At 45.5% G+C, this 20,683-nt stretch overlaps 1 protein-coding gene across 1 annotated transcript; it reads left to right on the top strand.

The window, feature by feature from the left end:
- Window positions 1-614: 614 nt before the first annotated feature.
- LOC104268653 (calpain-2 catalytic subunit) lies at window positions 615-19,687 on the top strand (the record flags this gene model as incomplete). Its single annotated transcript, XM_009866376.1, has 14 exons — window positions 615-701; window positions 7,357-7,475; window positions 7,836-7,969; window positions 8,877-9,045; window positions 10,651-10,734; window positions 12,241-12,326; window positions 13,045-13,119; window positions 13,353-13,513; window positions 13,850-14,019; window positions 15,329-15,340; window positions 16,697-16,908; window positions 18,176-18,212; window positions 18,982-19,047; window positions 19,571-19,687. Coding segments are annotated over 14 exons (1,529 nt in total), but the record flags the coding sequence as incomplete, so codon positions are not given.
- Between the last annotated feature and the right edge of the window lie 996 nt (window positions 19,688-20,683).

The following is a 20,683-nucleotide window of genomic DNA, read 5'->3' as shown; positions in this document are numbered from 1 at the left end:
CTCCGCGTTCTGTGAAGCTGTGGGGATGTCCCTTTGCTCGGGGTGCGGGGTGACGTGCTCTATTTGGGGAAAAAAAAAGGAAAACAACAGCAAAAAATCCTAACGTGTCCGGCCTGAATCCTCCGTGCAGACAAACTGCTCGCTTTGGGTAGCGCTTGGGGCTGTCATGTGGGATAACTCTTTCACTTTAGCAGAGAGATGAGGTGACCGCGATGCAAAGGTTTCCTTCACAAGCCTCTGCCTCTGACTACCAAAGCAGCCCCATCTGGTCACAGGAGCCATCGGGTCGGATGGACTCTGGGGTGCCCAGGAGTTTCAGAAAAACGTAGTCGGTGGCGGGGAGGTAATAGCGGAGCGGTGTGTGCACGTGTGTAAAAACACAGTGAATCTCCTGGCATGTACTGTGAAGTGAGGTGGCTGCCCACAAGCTTTGGTCACCAGCTCCTGTTCTCACCAGCTCCTGTTCTCACCATGCTTAGCGTCTCTGGTGCCCACACTCATTCTTGACCTGTTCCATCTCTGTCGTGTTCATCTGCCATGGTCAATCGCTTGTTTAAATTTGCTGTAAGTGAGGCCTTGCTCCCTCCCTTACCTGTGGATATATGTAACATGAGGCTTGTTTTGTTCCCAGGAGCTGTGTTCCAGCCCCCAGTTCATAGCTGGTGGAGCCACGCGCACAGACATCTGCCAAGGGGCTTTAGGTAAGGTGAAGGCAGAAAGCTGAGTTTTCCATGCAGGTGCTGCCCCAGGACACCACTGCCTGTACTAGGCTATAGCTCACTCTGCAAATACATCCTTTTGCATCCTACGCCTCTCTTCATATCAGATCGGATCTTTCTTGCCTGTCCTTGTCAACTGCAGATAGTGCCTCTGGCTGCTGAGCACAGCCTTGCTGTGTGCACTGAGCATGGATGATGCAGACTGGTTTCCTGAAGGCTTTTCTGCTCCCTTCCAGTTCCTTTTGTGTCTGCATCTGTGTGCCTGAGAGTAGTTTGGCTAATTCCTGCCTTTAACAGTCTGCTTACAAGAGCAGCTGAATGTGTAGCAAAGTGTTTCCCCAGTGGAAGAGAGTGCTGCTGAGCAGGAGGGACCTCCTGAAACCTGGAAAGATGCAGTATGGAGAAAAGAGATGATACGGAGAGATGATAGAGATTCTCAGCTGCTCACCAGCTCTTGAAGAAAACAAAACTGCAGTATTTCAGGAAGGATGAGCCAGCTTGTGAGCACGCTGCTTTTTCCATGGCTGCCACTCAGATTGTACAGCCCCTGGGTCAGCAGCTCTGAAAGAGCTCCAGAAGCTGTGGGGAAGCCCCGAGGGAAAAACAGGAAGCAGGTGGCTTAACCTGGCTGTGTGTGCATGGCCATCCCAGTCTCGAAGCCTCTATCCTGCCTGGCCCACCAGAAGGGGTTTTTTTAAGCCAGAGCCAGCATGGAGGCTAACAAGGAGGGCAGCTGTGGGGATGTGAGAGGGAATAAGCCAAAATGGAAGCAGTGAGGCTCTTACTCCGTAACTGCATGGAGAGGGGTTTAGATCAGACTGATCGCATGGCTGAGGGAAAGGCCTCAGGGTAGGGAAATGTGACTAATATGTGCCACGTGCTGTGCTTATGCAGTGAAGTTATGTTGTTTGCTTTTCATCAGAATAATAGTAGCCAGCTTCTTAGTTTCTAGTCCCGCTGCTACTCTTTGTGGTTTTGTGTCCAAAAATATAACAGATAGGGAAGTTTATTTCATGTGTTTTGTGGTTATGGTTTTTTTGCAGAGGTTACTCAAGTTGGTACTTTAACACCTAGATACAATTTATATAAAAAGCCCTGATAATAAAAAAATACTTGGATTGTGAATTTGGTTCTCCTCATGCCTCAATATCGTCTGTGGCATGAATTAGGCTCCATTGTGTCATTGGTAAAGTCCTTGGCATGTCACCATCTTCTTTTGTGTGTTCTCTCTCTGCCTGATACCCTGTCTTCCACTGTGACTATTTTGGCATAAAGCATGTCCCAGTGCTTAGCACACATGCCACACATCTGTCCCCTTTTTTTTTTTTAAATGTACAACTTAACAGCTAAGGAGTTGTTCAGTGTGAAATGACAATTTATTGTAATGCATTTTCAAGAGCTGGCATTTGCATAGGTGCTCATTTCTGAATGCATTCAGTTGCTTTCTGTCTTCTGCAGGCTTCCGGCTTTTCTAGCCAGATGTGGCAGCAAGAGTGCTGAAATGAAAGATTTGTAAGTTAGTTTTCAAGTAGTAAAGTTGCTTTTGCAACCATGCCAAACCTTGTTGATGAAAGCATTTCTTGTCTGAATGGTCTTTCAGCCAGTCAGATGTGCTCATGAGGCTATACAGTACTACCAAAGGATATGAACTGATTTCACAGCTTGTGTTATTTTATCTCCTGAAACAATATTTGGATAGGAAGTTGTTAATGTGCTTGTTTGTATTACTTTTTTCACCATGGCTAGCTACTGCTAGCCCCCTGTCTTCTTATGAATCTGGTCAGGAGTTTGGTATTGTGTGACAGAATAGTGCTTTTGATCTTTTCTCTCTATAGCCACTGAGTTACCAAGAGCCTATGTTGAATCTCTGCATTTTCACACAATGAGGCTAGCAGATACGCTGTACAAATGTGGGGTTTTTTTCTCACAGTCTCATCTGAGACCAGCATTTGTGTCGATATATTTGCTTAAACTTCCATTTACTTGAACTTTTTGGGCTGACACTAATGTTCTGTCACATTTTGGGATGTTACAGAGAAGATTGCATGGGAAGATGTCAGGTGATCTTGGAAACCTTTACTTTTTATTGTGTTGCTCTGTTCCATAGGGAGCTTTTGTAGTCTTATTTATGCCCCAGAAGACTTGATCACAAAGCACCGGACCTGTAGCCACGTGGAGTTTCATCGCTGTAGCTAAGCTATTAAGAACATCTTGGAGTACCGCAGGGACAGATGAGGTGTCCAAAGAACACACGCACCCATCACTGCTGCCACAGGCTTCTGGGCAGGGGATGTGTAACTGAACAGCTTGGCTAACGAGCAGTGGTAGTTGTTCCTTTTAGCCTTTGGTCTGTGCACTGGATGCAGCCTGTAAAGTTGTTTCATTCTTTTTGACCTGGACTGCACGATACTGTGATGCATAAAAGGCGTAGCTGCTCGTCAGCACAGAAAACATTATCTCCTCAACAAAGCGACAGTTCATAAAGTTCTCTAGACATCAAAATTTTGCCCCTTGGGCTTTGGTTTATCCTTTATTCTGGTTTTGTTGCTTTTTAGGAGAAACTTTTAAAGGCAAGTCTTCGGAGTTAGTTTTGCAGTATCGGAGCTGAAGGCAATGGTGGTATTTGGCTCAGAATGGCAGTACATGGGATGTGGTGACTCATTAGAGCTGAGGGGAGGAAACAAAACCACTGCAGAGAGGAGGATTATTCACCCTTAACCGCCTTCTTTGGAAGGGATGTCACCATGGTATCACAACACTGAGGCGTACACAGCACAGTATCTCACATCTGCTGTGTAGACACAGATGTCTCCTCCTTAAATAATAATGTGCGGAAAAAAATATAATTGAGGATGATGAATTTATAAAATTAGATGCGTGGTTTTCCCATGCCAGCAACCACTGTACTGTAAAGTGGGTGGCCACAACCTCACGTTTCTAACTGGAAAACTTCCTGGAGTCTCATGGTATTAATATAAATACATTCAGTAGCTGTTAGCTATGAGTGTTTTAAAATAATGATGTGTCTGACTGGCTCTCTGTATATTTTTCTTTTGTCCTTGTACTCTTACATGGGCTGTGCAGTGACCAGAGAAGCTGCCTTTCACTTACAGCCCTCCAGATGCTACATGGGGATGCTTTGCTTGTCTTTGCTCTCTAGAATGGACAGTTTGAAGCCCTTATAGCTATTTAAGCTTGCCTTGCAATTCTGTTTTTTTGGTAATGCTCTTGTATATGGCTGGGTAAATGCAGAGATAAATGTATAGAAATAAGAAGTAAAACACCGATAGCAACAAAAAGGAAGTATGACAGGAAAAAACAGTACTTCTTGTCAATATAAACAGTGCTTCTTGTCAGTATAAAGAAACTCATAGCCTTATAATATTCCCTTTTCTGATAACCTTATTCTGCCTGTTGTATTGTGCATTTACAAAAATTCTTCATGATTAACCTAGACTTGCTAACACTCCTTTCAAATTCTTCACGTGAGTAACCTGTCTGTTAGCCTCATCTTGAAGTTTCCTTCTCTCTCAAAGGAAAGTCACTGTCAAGAGACTTACCAAAGTACTAGTTCTTACAGTTAAGACTATTTGGTAAAGATCCTGCTCAGGCTTACATAGCACAGGCTAAACCTCCAAGTATTATCACAAGATCCGTTCTCATCCAGGCTTTGAATTATTAGGTCTGCTTTTAGTGATGACTGTTCAGAAAGGGGGAGATGGTATCCTGACTGTTGAGCACTTTTAAATGTGGAAAACAAAGGGTGCTGTGTTTCCCATGGATGCCTTTTAACCTCGAGAAGACCTTGCCCAGAGTTGTCTGAGTTAAGATCTATATTTATCTGAGTCCAAATTGTCCTTAGAAACCAGCATAAAGTTCAACAGAGAAATTTTACAACTAAGTCTGCTGTTTCTTACTCTTCATGTCTGCCTTGATGGGACAGTTAGAAAGTAAAGGAAATTCTTTACAAACTCTGCTTATCAGCTTAGAGGTTGACTGAGGGGAGTTTCTACTCCTTAAACTTCAGTGTTCTTGCCTAAACGAGAAATCTGACTCAGAAGATCTGTTATAGCATTAAAGGGTGCATGCACTTAATCTAGATGCCTGAACAGCTTCTTGACCAAGGCTTCCTGAGCTGTGTGGTCATGTCAAGCTGTTCACTTATCCTGTCTGTGTTGCCTGCCCAGTCCCTTCCTTGTTTATGATATAGAAATTGTAATATTCCTTTGGAAGAGTGGTTGGACAGCAGCTCTCTGAACCGGACTTGCTGCTAATTTAAATCAGCACAGTGTTTCTGAGGGTAGTAATGTCAGTGTCTGGGGGTATCTTGTAGTGGCCGAGTTTCCCTGGTTGAGTAAGGCTGTGTAATGTGAACTCTGGTTTATGCTGCAGGTTGAGCAACTGAGAGGGAAAAACACCTCCACAGCTGACTGTGAGCAAGGAGCGTAGGACATGCCTCAAGCTGTTTCCACCCACCCGACAGAGCATGCACAAAGTGCCTCCAGCTCTGCCTGCAGCTTTGGTGCAGAAGCCAAGATCTGTATGGTTTTACCCAGCCGGGCCTTAGGACTAGCACAGCAGTGCTGAGCAGGCTGAGTTGCTTTCTTTTAGGCGTTATGTAATTTAGTCTGAATGAGAGCATGGATCTGCCTAACCATGTGAAGGCATCCTGGTAAGCATATCTGCAATGGCTTTAGCCTAGCTGGTGTAGGTCTGAGATTCCAAAGATTCACTTAGCTTCTGAGCTGTGCATCTCTCTCTGTAAAAGCCTCACAGAGCACGGCATGTGTTCCAGTGGTATTCTTATGCTCACAGAGGCACCTGTCTGCAGATCATCAGTTATATGGCCTCTGTGCTGAGATGAGACCAGTGAACCTATCTATCAGTTTGTACATATGTAACTTGTCTCATACCTGTTCCCAGTGTTCAGGGTGCTTTGAGATTGCTAATTGTTAGCAGTTAGAAGACTCACTAAGGATTGCTGACTTTTCCCCAGTGTGGGAAGCTGGAGCAGGAGCACAGTGGCAAAGCAGGGAGAATGAAGACCCCTGCTCTCTTACTTTTCCTTTTAGGATTTTGTTAGTCTTAAACAGCCAGCAGCTCCTCAGTGCTAGAAGAGGAATATTTGTGAGGGATGCCGAGGGTTACCTGCCTATGTGCAGTGCTGGGGTGTTGATGAAGAGTGCTCAGCTCTCCTGCGGTGTGTGCTGGTCCAACGCATGCACATATTTACATCCATTCCCTTCTCCCACAATGTCTCTGGAATCCAGTATTTCTACTGCCAAACACGTAACAACCCACTGCTCTCTTGACCCAGAAGAGTCCTGTCACAAGCAGCGATCTTTAACTCAGTAAGGCAACAGAAGGACTTTTTTTGTCTGGGTTAATGAGTTAACTTGCTGTGTGATGAGTGCCAGTGGGAGAAAAACAAGTTAAGGAGGAAGGAGTGGAGACAATATTATATTAATTCAGAGGTAGTACGGTATTAACTCAGGCTGGCCCCATGGGAGTCCCAGTCAAAGTGCCAGGGCTGATCTCTATCAGCCTGGGCTCTAGCAGCTCTGGGCTTGAAGAGATGGTTCACGTGTCTTCAACTTGCAATGCTACATGTGCTGCAGGACCCCTTTGTGGGCATCTGATGTGTAATACTGACTTTCCTGTGTTCAGAAAGCAAGGCAACAGCAGATAATGGCAACAAGGAATTTTGTGTTGGCCAGGGACTCAGCTCGGTCTTTAACTCTCTGATCAGCTTGCTAATGGGCTGCAGGAGGCCCACAGCTAAGCAGAAGGGTAACCGTTCTGTTAAAGTAACACTGGTTTCTGAAAATAATTACGAAAAATACAGGTAATGTTTATATAGTTGTGGTCCCCTTCTCTCTCTGCTTGGTAGGAGATGGTGTGAAAAAATACTATCCAGACAGCCTGGGCCCTGGGGCTCAGGCGTGCAGCCTTGGTGTGTGTTGGCTCCATCCCAGGAAGGGTGAAGAGGTGTGTGGGACTGGGGAACAGTGCCTGCCTTCAGACCTTCCCTGACTCTGGTGACGAGATGTGGGACTAAACAGAGAAGCCTCTGTCAAGGGCCTCCAGAGATGTACAGGGTGAAAGGAGCTCCTATTTGGTAGGAGGCTGGCAAGAGACCTTAAGGGGAACTTGTCCATAGGATAGGTCTCTGGATAGCAAGTAAACAGGCCTTTATTAAACATGGAGGTGGGAAAGGAAAACAGACTATTCTTGAGAAAATACTGGCCTTTTGAGGAGAAACTGCAGTCCTATGTACCTATGTCTGCCCACAAGCCCCTCTCTTTGCCTTTTCCCCATGCTGCTTCCTAACATGTAGACACTCAATTGAATATTAACTTTTCTTTCAGATAACTGTGTTGGTAGATCATAAAAAGCCTGCTTTTACTTTTTTTTTAAAAAAAAATACTTTAGTCTTGAGGAAGTGCAACACTTACCTAGAAGTGGTGGGTATTTGTGTACATACATTTGCTCTGCCTTAGAAGTGATGGGAGGGATCATCCTATCCCAGCTGTGCTGATTATTGGTTTTAGTGCACAGTCCCTATGCAGTCCAAAAACTATAGAATTAAGTCTGAATAATGAATGGAATTTTTCTCTCTTTCTGTCCTGCTTTACAGGTGACTGTTGGCTCTTGGCTGCTATTGCCTCTCTCACCCTGAATGAAGAAATTCTGGCCCGTGTTGTTCCCAAAGACCAGAGCTTCCAGGATAAATATGCAGGAATTTTCCACTTCCAGGTAGGTGGAAAACAGCCTTCCCTGTCAGTGCTGTTGTGCAGGAGCTGGTGTGGCTGGCTATATCTACATGTGTGGTGTTTTCTGGAAAGCTTTGAGGGACGTGAAGAGAGCCAGGCAGAAAAAGAGACATCCAAGAAGGGTGATGGTGGTGGAAGGCAGAAGATTACCTACCAAAGAGCTGGGAGCAGGGGCTGTCTTTGTGGTCCTGCTTCCATCAGCAGATCCAGCTGAGGTTGTGCATCCCTGAACAGGGTGGTTGAAGCTGGATGTGAGGGACATTGCTTTTCCTCTAGGAAATCATACTGATGATTTGAGTGCCTGGCATGGGGCGATGACAAAGTGTTTGTTCTCTCTTTCCAGTTCTGGCAGTACGGAGAGTGGGTGGACGTCGTGGTGGACGACAGGCTGCCCACCAAGAATGGGGAGCTGCTCTTCGTGCACTCAGCAGAGGGCAGCGAGTTCTGGAGCGCACTGCTGGAGAAGGCCTATGCCAAGTGAGTCGAGGCCATGCTTTCACCCCACTCAAATCTCCCAGTGCCTCTGTTTCCCCGTAGCATCCTCAACTGCATGGATGTGTCCTCAATTGCATGGATACTATGCATTATAAATGGCAGCCTCATTATTAGCCTTGACAGCTTCTGGGGTATCCTGCAATGGCTGCTTTAGTAAAACTTTGCTGACAGGTGATTAAGAAAAGTATCCAAAAGTACTGGTTTTGTTGCTAGCCAAGAAGAATAGCTCTTGCATCTCATGGCAAGGCTTTTCCTGGAGTGCTGTCTTCTGTCACCATGGTCTGGGAAGCTCCATTTCACGTGCTTTACACACCTGTGAGGGCTTGCAACTGCAGTACTTCAATGTGGAAAGCAAATCAGTGCACATGCCCAGGTCTTTGTTCAAGGTGAAAATGCTCAAGTTCAAGTTTCCAGTTTTGGGATGCCAAAGGAGGTTCTGCCATCTGACATTACTATTTTCAATTGACTTAAGAAATTGAGCTAATTTAGATAAGCTGAAAATCAGACCCATAATCATTAATGGGATTAAAAGACTGTGTGGAACTAGAGAGGCAAATTGTTGGATCTTGATTTTTAAAAAGTATTATTTTCCCTTCAAATAGTGTTCATGATTTTTGTCATTGATACCACTGAACCTGCAACCTGTGTTCATGGTCATGTAAGGTTTTATGCTGGACTTTCCAAATACAGAGTTCTAAAAAGCAAAACTGAATGGAGGGTGCATTTGTAGCTGCTATGGTACTGTTGAAAGCAGAAATGCTGTGACAGTTGGCATGACTGACTGCCTTTCTCCAAGAGAAGAAGAGGATAGGGAACCTGATGGTTGTGAGTGTGAGAAGAGGAAAATAGGGAGCCTGGTGGTTTTTTGTGTGTGTCCCCTTTTGTGCAGGCTGAACGGCTCCTATGAGTCTCTCTCTGGTGGCACCACCACTGAAGGCTTTGAGGACTTCACCGGTGGAATCGCAGAATGGTATGAGCTGCAGAAAGCACCACCCAACCTCTTCAGAATCATTCAGAAGGCACTTCAGAAAGGTTCCCTCCTTGGCTGCTCCATTGATGTGAGTTGGTGGGCTTATTGCTGGACACTTGGCTCTTGCTTTGAGTGTGGGCAGTTGGGTTGAAATGTAAACTTCATTAGTTCACGTGCAAAACTGCATTGCCTCCCCTATGTTTCTTTCTCAAGACCAGAGCTTTTTCTGTTTCATGGTTTCATGGTGACGAGTCATACAAGGAACTCATTAGGGGTCCTGATGTACATACTTGTTCTTAAGAAAGCCGGCAGCAGGTTGGTCCAGGCTGACTGGGTTTGGACAAAATAGCTTCTGCTAATGGCTCCTGCAGTCAGATGCTCAGAGGTGGCAACCTCCATCCTCGCCGTAGCATTCCTAAAAAATCTGGGCACTGTTCTTGAAGCAGGGAGGCTTGGACTGTTCCCAGGCCTTTAAAAGGCTTTACGAGAAAACATGTCATCAAAAGCTGAACCTGCAGAAGAAGATAAAAATGAGCTTTGACCCTGCCTGCAAAGATTCAACATTGCTTTTAGCCTCACTGAAATGAGTTTAAGTATTATTACTGAGATAATCACCCTACTCCCAAATAAGATTACATCTTAGTTAAGTCTAAAGGGAAGGTAAACTGTTTACAAAAACTGCATTCATAATATAAATACAAATGTTTCCTCCCATTTTTCAAATTAAATCAGAATCACAGGAGAGGGAAGTTTCACAGCAGGAGAAGTACTTGGTTAATGTCGGCACGTGACTTCACAAAACTTTTGATACCTATTTTACTCATTTACACTTAGATAAGAATCTGACATCTGGATTTTTGCCCCAGAATGATACAAATCTTTTGTTCAGGTGGGGGAGAGGGCAGAGAGTAAATATAATCTGTTGTTGGTAAGTGCTAACCCTTTCTATATTGTAAACTAATTATTAGTGAGTTTAGCCTTTGAAAAAATCCTGTAAAATCTTTCCTTCTCTTCTATCAGAGTAATAGGGACACACATGTTGAGCACTGCATGGAGAGCGTGCTGCAGGGCAGGAACAGGGCATGAACTGACAGCAGGATCCTGCCTGCTTGACTCACCTTCTCTTTCTTTTAAACTTTGAATATGCGTCGTTAAAGATCACACACTTTCTGAAATGCTGGGAAGGCAGCAACATACGTTTCACAGAGGTTTCAGCATTATTACATAAAGATGTCAAGTGGTCACTTTCTAGCAAGAAATTACTTTTCTCTGCAGTGTTTATAGGCTGGACTGCAAGTGTTGCAATGGCCATGAAAAGGTGAGACAGTGATATCCTTCCAGGTGTGAATGACATCCAAAATCCAGCCTTTTCCCTTGCTCCCCTGCGTGCAGTTCCTATGGTGGTGGTGCTGGGAAAAGGAAGGGGAAGCTCCCACCTCACTGCGGAGCCAAGCAGGGTGTGTTGACCTCGAAGCAAAGCACCGGGGCTTCCTGGACCTGGATGTGATGCCTGGGCAGCCGCAGGGTGGTCTCCTGCTGTGTTCCCCCCGGTTCCTTGAGAACGTGGAGTTCCTCACACGTGTCCCCTTTGTACACCGCTCGGAGATGCACAAGAGGGGATGTGCCACACTGAGTGTTTCGGAGCCAGGAGGGAGCAGGAAGCCACGCTCACCAAGCTTGTTTTTGTCTCCAGATCACCAGTGCAGCAGAGACAGAGGCAGTCACTTCCCAGAAGCTGGTGAAGGGACACGCATACTCGGTCACCGGGGCAGAGGAGGTAGGTGTGGTACCCCAAAGGGGTGACACGCAGCGTGGCACATGGCCTTGGCCGTGGCAGCCACGAGCTCATCTTCAGCAAATTCTCCCATCTCACTTGTTTTGCCAAATCATGTTTTGAAATCCTTTTTATTGAAGAAATACTGAATTAGTTGGTCTGTTTTGGATAAACACAAACTTGTGTTGACCAAAAAACCCTTTTGTTGTTTTCTTTTTTTTTTTTCGAAAGCACTGTTTCCTAGTGAGTGAGGTGGTGGCAAGCTCTGTGCTGAGGACACACCACCCTCTGCTGCTGACCAGGCTCCTCAGCACATTTCTGTGTAGCATGCAGCACTGTACCTTAACCACAGAGCACAATATGCGAGATATGTGTGCCAAGCAAAAAAAAAAAAATTATTATTGTCCTTTAAATGCCTGCCAAACAGCACCTTTCACCAGGGTATGGTGTTCCAACATAAAGTGTCTCAAGAGTAGGTGACTGGTGAAGGTAAGTGAAAGCAAAGGGAGCAGATTGTGGCATCCTTCCACGTGTATAATGGACTTTTGGTTACTTCACTGGTAATTGTTTCTGAAATAATTTCTGAAATTTCAGAGTGAGATGTAGAGAGCTGCTGAGGTCGACGCTGCTAACGGGCAGGCTTATGTGCTTGCATTTGATCCTCCTCTCGCAGCAAAGAAATTTGACTTTAATTCACAAACAGGCATGATATAGCCAGGCTTTTCTTGTGGAGGTTTGTGCTGGCTTTCTAAGGACAGTTCATCTTGGGCACCAGAGCATCATTTCTGGACTCTGTGCTGCTGCTGCTCTGCACAGTTGTCTTGACTTCGGGCTCTAAGGGGTGCACCAGTTCCTTCCTCAAATTATTGCCCTGTGTTCCCCATAAATACTGTGTGTTCCCACTGAAACTCCTGTGGCTCTGCTTGGCCTGCCCTCAGCGTGCACAGAGATCAGCAGATAACAAGAAGCCAGGGCCCCGGCACAGGGTGAGGAGAGACTGGTGCTGCTGCGCTGTGGAACGTTCGTGTGATTGAGGGGGTTGTGGCCAGACCGAGTGACCCATCTCTTGTTACAGGCTCATCTCATATATAGGGAAGGAAGAAAAAAGAACTCAAATGTGAAAAGGCAGTTTATACATAGATGACAACTTCAGAGAAGCACCCCCTTGTACCTGCTTTTTGGCAATCCCCTAGCACCTTTATGTTACCATTGCTTGAAATCCTACCAGATTTAACTTTTTTAGCAGCACATAACAGACATTTTGGTTATCAGTGGTTTTGATTTGCACATGCTGTAAACCTTCTTTGGACAAGCTTGGGTGCATAGAGCTTATTTAAAATCAGTTTGACTTCATGGCTTTTAGACCAAATGAGTGAGTGTGTATATACACTTCAGGGCTTGCATAGCACCGAGATACTCTGTCATGTTCTTTAATTCCCGTAGACAAGGTGAAAGGGAGCGCAGTGCTGAGTCCCTGGATAACTCTTCATACACTTCTGATCCCATCAGGTGAACTTTCGAGGAACGGTGCAGAAGCTGATCAGAATCCGAAATCCCTGGGGGGAAGTGGAGTGGACTGGAAAATGGAATGACAAGTGAGTTGATGGCTTGTGTGTTGCCCGTAGGCTTTTGCTGCAGGGATGTGATCAAGTTTCTGCCGACACCTGCCTTCTCCTGACTTCAGATTCCTCTCTAATTCACATCTGAATGTGATGTTCATTCTGAGCTTGTTTAAAAGGAGCATCCCACCACTGTCATCTCCCACGAAGGCATCACAGCATGTGGTGTCCTTCATACAAACACCTGCCTTCATGTAAGGTGCAGTCATTTGGTTGGTGGTTCCTACAAGCCCCTCTGTAGTTTGTGCTTCTCTGACAGCCCCGATTCAGTGGTGAGCTACTGAAAACTTGCTTTCTAAAAGGGCTTTAAAAATCCATTACTGTTGTTAGCAATGAAAGACGGAATTTACTTATTCCTGTATCTGGGCAATAGTTGTTCTGAGTCTTCCTTTTTCTAAAATAAAGCTCTGTCTCAGTCAAGGCAATAATACTGCCTGCAAATAAAACTGTTTCTGATCCTCACCTTTTTTATATTTAAGAAGTTTTTATATTTAAGAAGTGAGGTACGAAATATCCCAAGTCCCAGTGTTTTAATTCTGCTATGGTTTGAGAGCCCTGGAAATGCTATCAGCTAGATATTGTGGAGCTTTGCAATTGCATGGTCCTGTAAGAAACTGAAATCATTGTACCAGACCAGCTACATTAAGATTTAACCTTTACTGTACCTTATAGTTGATGTGGGGATGTCTTTCAGCTGCCCAAACTGGAGTGGTGTTGACCCTGAGGTGCGGGAGCAACTCACCAGGAGGCACGAAGACGGGGAGTTTTGGTAAGCAGCACTGGGTTTCTATTCAGGCTGAAGGGAATGTCTTCTCTTCTGTTGTTTTTTTTTTTCCCCACAGAAAGTAACCTCTCCCAGTGCAGTCTCCAAGATAAGTGAGCAAATTCACCCCAAGTCCTAGTGTTAAATCACAGTGGAAGAGAAATGAGAGTAGAAGAGATGGTTATACAGAAAAACTGTCCATCCTAAAGAGATGTTGCCTATGGCATTGCTTCCCACAGGATGGCGTTCAACGACTTTTTGAGACATTACTCCCGCCTGGAGATCTGCAACCTGACTCCAGACACCCTGACAAGCGACAGGTATAAGAAGTGGAGCCTGCTGAAACTGGATGGGAACTGGAGGCGAGGAGCCACTGCCGGGGGGTGCAGGAATTACCCGAGTAAGAGCACAGTCACCACTGTGATGCAGAAACCTTTCTTACTTGTCTGCTTATATTTTCTCTGGATGCTTTTTCTGGGAGCTGGTTTGGGGCAGCCTGTGGAGGATGAGGATGTACCTGGGATATACAGGACTGACGTCCAGAATTTGTAAATGTGTGGGAAATGTGGCTCCTGGATGAGGGTGAATTTGTGGTTAAAAAGGCTGGGGAGGGGAGTGTTCATTTTTGCTCCTCTCAGCTGATTTTGGAACTAAGAGCTGCATCAGTCCTAGCTGATGTGTATATATCTGCACCGTTGCTTTCAAAGAAGCCTCTGAGCATAAATCCTCTTTCCAGACACTTTCTGGATGAATCCACAGTATTTAATCAAGCTGGAGGAAGAAGATGAGGATCCTGATGATCCTGAGAGGGGCTGCACTTTCCTCGTTGGCCTGATTCAGAAGCACCGGCGGAAGCAGAGGAAGATGGGAGAGGACATGCATACCATCGGCTTTGCAATTTATGAGGCAAGTAGGGCAGTACGCATGCATGGGAGGAAAAGGAAAACTCCACCCTGCAAAGGAGGTAGTGCAATTCTCAGACTGGGCTTTCTACCAAATTTCAGCTGGCTTGAGCTGGACACCAGCTGTAGCAAGGAAAAGTTGTTTAAAAATCATCCTCCACCAAATCAGTGGTCAAGCACAGGGACAGGTGCCCAGAGAGATGATGGAATCTGCATTCCTGGAGATATTAAAGCTTAGACTGGACAAAGTCCTGAGCAACCTCATCTAACTTTGATATTGGCCTTGCTTTGATTAGGAGGTTAGACCAGATGACCCGCAGAGGCTGCTTCTCACCTATAATATTCTGTGCTTCTAAATAGAGGAGCAGAAGAAGTGTTTAAAACACAAAAATTAAAAAGTGCAGAAATCCAGTCCAACATTCGCTTGTCACGCTGTGGTGAAAAGTGGCAGATCAGCCATGGTAGGGATGTGGCAGTGGGACACATGTGCTGGCTTGCGGAGTGTGAATCCAGCAGCAGAATCAATATTTCTCAATATCCTGTGTTGGAAAAGCTTGTCAAAGAATCTGGTCCCTGTAGGCAAATAAGAATCATAGAATCATAGAATAGCCTAGGCTGGAAGGCACCTTAGAGATCATCTAGTCCAACCTCCCTCTCATGGGCAGGGATGCCTCTCAACTAGATCAGGCTACTCAAGGCTCTGTCCAACCTGGCCTTGAACCCCTCCAGGGAGGGGGCAGCCACAATGTCTCTGGGCAATTTATTCCAAAGTCTTGCCGCCCTTGTACTGAAGAATTTCTTCCTAAGGTCTAATCTAAATCTATTCTCCTTCAACTTAAACCCATTTCCCCTTGTCCTATCAGTGGACACTCTTGTAAAAAAGGTTGAAAGCAAAGTAGGTCCCCTGAACCTGTAAGGAAATAGAAAACTGCATTCTTGCCTTGCTCAGCCCCTGCCTCCTCTCCTGATGGTGGAGAGGTCAAAGGGGCAAGAGGGTGAAAGAGAAAGAGGGTGAAAGAGAAAGACTCAGTGAAACTGAGTCTACAAAAAAATCACAGTGGAACACAGGGAGGAGGGTGAGCAGGATACCACGACCAGCCTGGCTGCATCTGTGCCCACGCTGCCCTGGCTGAGCCTCACCTGCCGTCAGGATGGGGCTGGGAGCTGAGCCAGCAGTCAGCCTTGAGTGGTGTGGGCTCAGCATTCACCTTTCCCTTAAAACTAAGTCTTTTTTTCAAGAGTGTGGCAGGATAAGAATTAGCCCTGGCGCTGCCTTTCACCAAGCAAATAACTCTCTCCATTTCTCCTTGCAGGTGCCCCCAGAGGTATGTAGCATGCAGTGGTGATGAAGGTGCAGAGTTGGGACTGAATGGCTTGTGGGAAAAAAACTTTTCAGAGGATCCTTCACTGCAGGACAATATTGGCTGTGCAGAGTCTAAAGTTAGAGGCTATTTATTCTGGAAGGGGTCTTGAGCCCAAGTTGCATTCCCAGAGTGTCTAGAGTTGGAATCCACCAGTACAGAGAGTACTGCAGAAGCTCACCAAAGCTGCTCTTCCATGGGTCTTCTCCCAGCCCAGCCCCACACCTGCTCCCCCAGAGAACAGCTGCTTTTCTCAGGTTTGCACAGAGTTCCTGTGTGACACACAACTACTATTCCAAGAAGGTGTTTATTTTCATTTCCCTAAGCACCGTCTTCATTGGTTTCTCTCTGTTTCTACCTGCAGGAAGCTAATAGTGTGCCCTGGGGGTCAGAGACGGGAGGCAAGGCAGTGATGCCTGTGCAATAGGAGGCAGGGCTGCAGACGCCTCTGAGCTGTTGCTCCTCAGAGGAACTGGTGAGGCTGAGCAAAATGCCAGAGTAACCTCATTACGGGGTTTGCTGTACCTGCAAGGGTGGCTCCTGGGCCTAAGCTCAAACCAGCTGCTGTTATGTAAAATGCTGTTTCATCAGGAAAGGAAATGGTGCTACCAGTTAATTAAATTTCTTGTGTAGCTTCTGAACACCTCAGCAGTACTCTGTCAGCTGCTCAGCTCTCACCCAAGTGGTCCAAAAACCTGATTTCCATAAAAAAGAGACTAGCTACAGTCCCGTGACTTTTCCCCAAAAGGTGGAATTTTATCTCCTACCATTGCAGCAGGTTTGACAGGTTTTGAATTCTTAAAAATCTGAGAAGACAGGAAGGAGGAGGTTTCTGAACCATACATGTTCCTGATGTTTGCTTCTAGCTCTGAGCCCTGGGCAGAAGAGTTTGTTCTGGAAGATTTTACACTCCAAATATGCTTTTATAATGCATAACATTTATTCTACTCCCTGCCTTAAGGCAGCCTGACCTCAGAAGCAGAGCTGAGCTGCTGTTCCCTGGTGGCAGCAGTTCTGGGGACCAGAAGGACACAGGTCATGAGCTACCTCACTTTAAAGAAAAATGGTTGGTGGAAGAATTTGCCAGATGTCTTCACACACCCATTTTCATCTGCAAAACATTTGGATGACCCGAAAGATCTACTGGGATGATCTGCAAAATACATCTGCAGCTGTGGCTCAGGAGTAGTGTGGTGGGATGCACTTTTCCCATACATAGCTAATTGTAATATCTATTATATTTTTAATTTGTAAATGCAAATACATGCAAACTGTGGGGTTTTGTGGTTTTTTTTCTTCTCTTGTATTGCTTTTCCTAAGTTTTCTGGCCAGACAAATATTCATCTGAGCAAAAACTTCTTCCTGACCAACAAAGCAAGAGAAAAATCAAACACCTTTATCAACCTCCGAGAAGTGCTCAACCGGTTCAAGCTCCCTGCGGGCGAATATATAATCGTGCCCTCGACCTTTGAACCTAACAAGAACGGAGATTTCTGCCTGCGAGTCTTCTCTGAGAAAAATGCAAACTCCACGTATGTAGCTTTTTTTATAACCCTGTAAGAGTAGTATGGGCACACGGGTGGTCTCTGGTCACTCTTGGAGGTGTAGAAGGATGGAGCAGCCCACGTCTGGGGTACATCAGCTTCCTGCGGGCAGCAGGAAGGGGGAATATGCAACTGCCCTGTGTGGGTTGTGCCAGTTCTTGTTTGCCCCCAGTTTCCCCACAGGCAACTGACAAAAATTTGAGTAAACTTAGCAGGAAGAAATGGTGAAAGAAAAATAAAAATAATAAGTAAAACAATAAGTATAATATAACAGTTCTTGGTGGTATCGTTATTACCACCAGCCCTACCTGGGCAGGTAGCTTTAGTTGCAACACACTGATGGCAACAACTGATCTCGCACTTTTGAGATCAGGCTGGAAAAAAAGTCAAGATATTTACTCAACCAGATGTTACCTTTGCTAAAATTAAAATGGGTTTTAGTGGAACTGGCTCAAACCAGCCCGTTAGCTGTGAAGCCATGAAAATATTTATGCAGGTTGCATCTCAAAGAGCAGCTGGGCTAAGGCCTTGCGAAGGGGTGTGGGTTCTGTCATACTGAGATCCCTAATTCAAAGGAAGCAAAAAACCTTTCTGCTACGACAGGGAGGTTGGACTAGATGATCTCTAAGGTCCCTTCCAGCCTATGCCATTCTATGATCTATGATCTATGATCTATTCTGTAATTTTCTGTGGCCTTTTTCTGTAGCAGTGAGAAAACAAGGGCATCAGTTGTGTGAAGGCGCATTCAGTTTTTGATGGGCCCTCAGCAGTGCTTATGGCTGTAGGTGTGATGTTCCCCCAGCAGCTGGGGGACAGTGTGAAACACTTCTCCCACTCTGGCACGTCTGAATGACTTTAAGACTCGCTTTTTGCTGTTTTAAAGGAAAAAATAAGGAAAAAGAAAAAAAAGTGACTACATAAAGTTGGATTTGCACCCAGGAGCCTGGTTCTGGGCTAAGATCTGTAGGCAGTGGCACCAAGAACCCAAAGGGTTACGTCTGACCCAAAATTTCGTCTGTGGCTGTGCAGGACGTTGCACAGTTTGCAGTATGTTTTAAAACTCCTGTTGCCATAGCTGGCAAAATACTGCTTTCCCTGTGGTATATGGCGTCTGTGGCTGATGAACCTGGTAACTTTTGAACACTCATCATTATTCCCCTAATGTAAAGAATCTCTCTTTAACTGCAACTTGAAGGAAGGGCATCAGAAAAGTCACTTGGTTTGGTTTTTAATATTGATTTCTTTATCTTTCTAGGGTTATAGATGATGAAATTGAGGCCAATTTTGAAGAGGTATTTCTTAAATGTTTTAAATGGAGATAATTTTGTCCTAAGTAAGTGGGGTTGGCGTGCCTGTTCCCTGTGCAGGGTAGCTTTTTTCTAGAGGCAGTATCAAGAACTGTTGTCCCACGTTGGAAACAGACCTTTGACTATCCATAGTTGAACCTCCAGCAAATGGGAACTTCATAAGGAATAATGGAAACGTGTGTTGTCCTTTATCCGGAGCAGTGAGCTTGGGCTTCCTAGGTAGAAGAGATCAAGTACCCTCTACAGAGGTAACTGGAGCCACAGGATATTCCCTTTTGCTGCCCTTTAGCCATAGGTTCTGCACATGACACTGTTATCATGGCTAGAAGTGGTTTGCCCTATATTTAGTCTTGCTGGAGACGGGGATATTTTGCCTACTAATGCATCTATGCCTCTGTATTATAAAACTTACGTTTTGCTTTCTTTCAGTGAAGACAGTCCATCAGTAGTAGTAGCAGCAGCAATAGGAAATCCTGAATTTGGTAGTGATTTTTTAAATACAATAAAGATATTTTCAAAAACATATTTTTCTTTTAGTAAAAGCCCTTGCAAAAGTTCTTAATTCCTGCCGTGTTTGCAATGCCAGCATCTTGAGGCACCCTTGAAAATAAAATTGATTAAAATCAAAGTAAAAGCACTCTGTACCTTCAACTTTGCCATTAAAATTGTTTTCTATTAGAAGCAAGGAAATGCATTAAGTCTTTCTCAGGCAGAAAATTTCCTCCTTTCCATAGTCTCTGTTTCTCTCTTCTAGACCGAGATCAGTGAAGAAGACATTGAACCCAGCTTTAAAAAGGTTTTTGGACAGCTAGCAGGAAGCGTGAGTATTTTTCTGTTAACACCTTACCCACTTGTTACCAAGCAAGAGAGACGTCTCCCCTAGGATAGAGTTTAATTCTTGTGCTGAGTCACATCCCAAGCATGTGCATAATTGTGCGTGCAGAAATCTGTGTAGTTACCCATCTGCTTACACAACAGATTTGTGAGCGCTCCTGGCAAACTATCTTCACTCCCTTTGAAATGCAGGCTCGACTTTTATCTCTGCAGGTCTCTAAATTCTGTCCTTTGGGCAGAGCGTTTGGTGCAGGTGTGTGGGTCCCCTTGGGAGATGATGAAGGCTGGGCTGTGCCTTCTCCCCAGGCTGCTCTTGCCTGCCTGAGGCCCAGTGTGCCCATGCCTGGGAATTGGTGGTGCTTCTGGGAACAGGAGGTGTAAAGACCTCACCACGTGCTTCCATCCAAGGGAAATGAAGTCCAAGGAGTGTTTGAACTTGGCTAACTCTCCCAAAGGAGTCGGATGCTGTCTGCAGCTCCCTGTGAAAAACTTTCTTCTCTTTTCTGCAGGATGCAGAGATCTCCGCCTTTGAGCTGCGCAACATCTTGAATAAAATCATGGCTAAACGTGAGTATCTTCCTCCAACTGCGGCTTCAGTTGGCCACCAGTGGGTTCCCAGCATGGCTGTGAGAGCACAAAGCGCACCACTGAGCAGGGCAGGGTTGAAGCTCTGCCCCAGACCAGCTTGGTTCTCCTACGGCCACAGCCACGTGCTGCCTCTGCTTCTTCAGGGGGATGCAGAAGCACTGGGGCTTGCTGCACTGAAGGTGTGTTTCCCAGGACATACGCTTTGGCAGGCTGCATGTGGATGCCTTTTAGCCCATCATCTGCTACTGGGAATTGGCTGCCAGGAAGGCGAATGGATTTGAGTAATGCTTGATAATAATCAAGAGAAGGTACTGCTGCTGCTTTAGTGTTGAACCACTCAGGATTCAAACAGCAGCCCAGCCAGCAGTCTGGGATGTCCTTGAGGAGGAGGAGAAACTTTGAAACTCTAGGCTGCTTTTTCTGTGAAGCGATTCAGAGCTTGGCTCTGCATCATTTTCCTTTCCATTGAACAGCGCTTAAGAAATCAGTGCTTGGAGAAGTAAGTGTCTCCTTAATTTCCAAAGTGAAATCTTAGCCAGGTAGGCAGGACTGTGCTCTCTGTCTGTCTGCACCAGCCAGTTAGCAATGCTTTATTGCTGGTTACCAAGCTTGACTTGATGTTCTTTCGTACCACTTGATGTTCTTTGCTACCTACGACTGACCTGCATAGGTCAGAACTCCATGTTGACTACAGAAGTCCATCCTTGTCTTTGCAGGCAGACAATAAAGACAGGAGGGCTTTATCTCTGTCTCTTGCTTTTGTTGCACACTGACAAACTAAACTAACTGGGCTGTTTGCTTGGGGAAACATCACAGCTAACTTTCACGCTACACCTCTTCATCAGTTGCAAAGGAAGCCACCAATGACATGGAAGCAAGTAAGGGCTGATGTGCGTACGCTGCCTGTAGACCTCATGAGCTATATGGGAAGGTGCTGTGCTACAGCATGCACAAAATCACTCTAGGGGAGTCCCTCCCTCAGGGGTCAGTGCTGCCACCAGTGCTGTTCAATATATTCTTCAATGACCTGGATG

This window comes from Apaloderma vittatum, unplaced genomic scaffold, assembly GCF_000703405.1.
Source record: "Apaloderma vittatum isolate BGI_N311 unplaced genomic scaffold, ASM70340v1 scaffold29273, whole genome shotgun sequence".
NCBI lineage: Eukaryota > Metazoa > Chordata > Aves > Trogoniformes > Trogonidae > Apaloderma > Apaloderma vittatum.
Note: the sequence above shows the minus strand (reverse complement) of the source record. Positions and strands in the feature narration are given on the sequence as shown.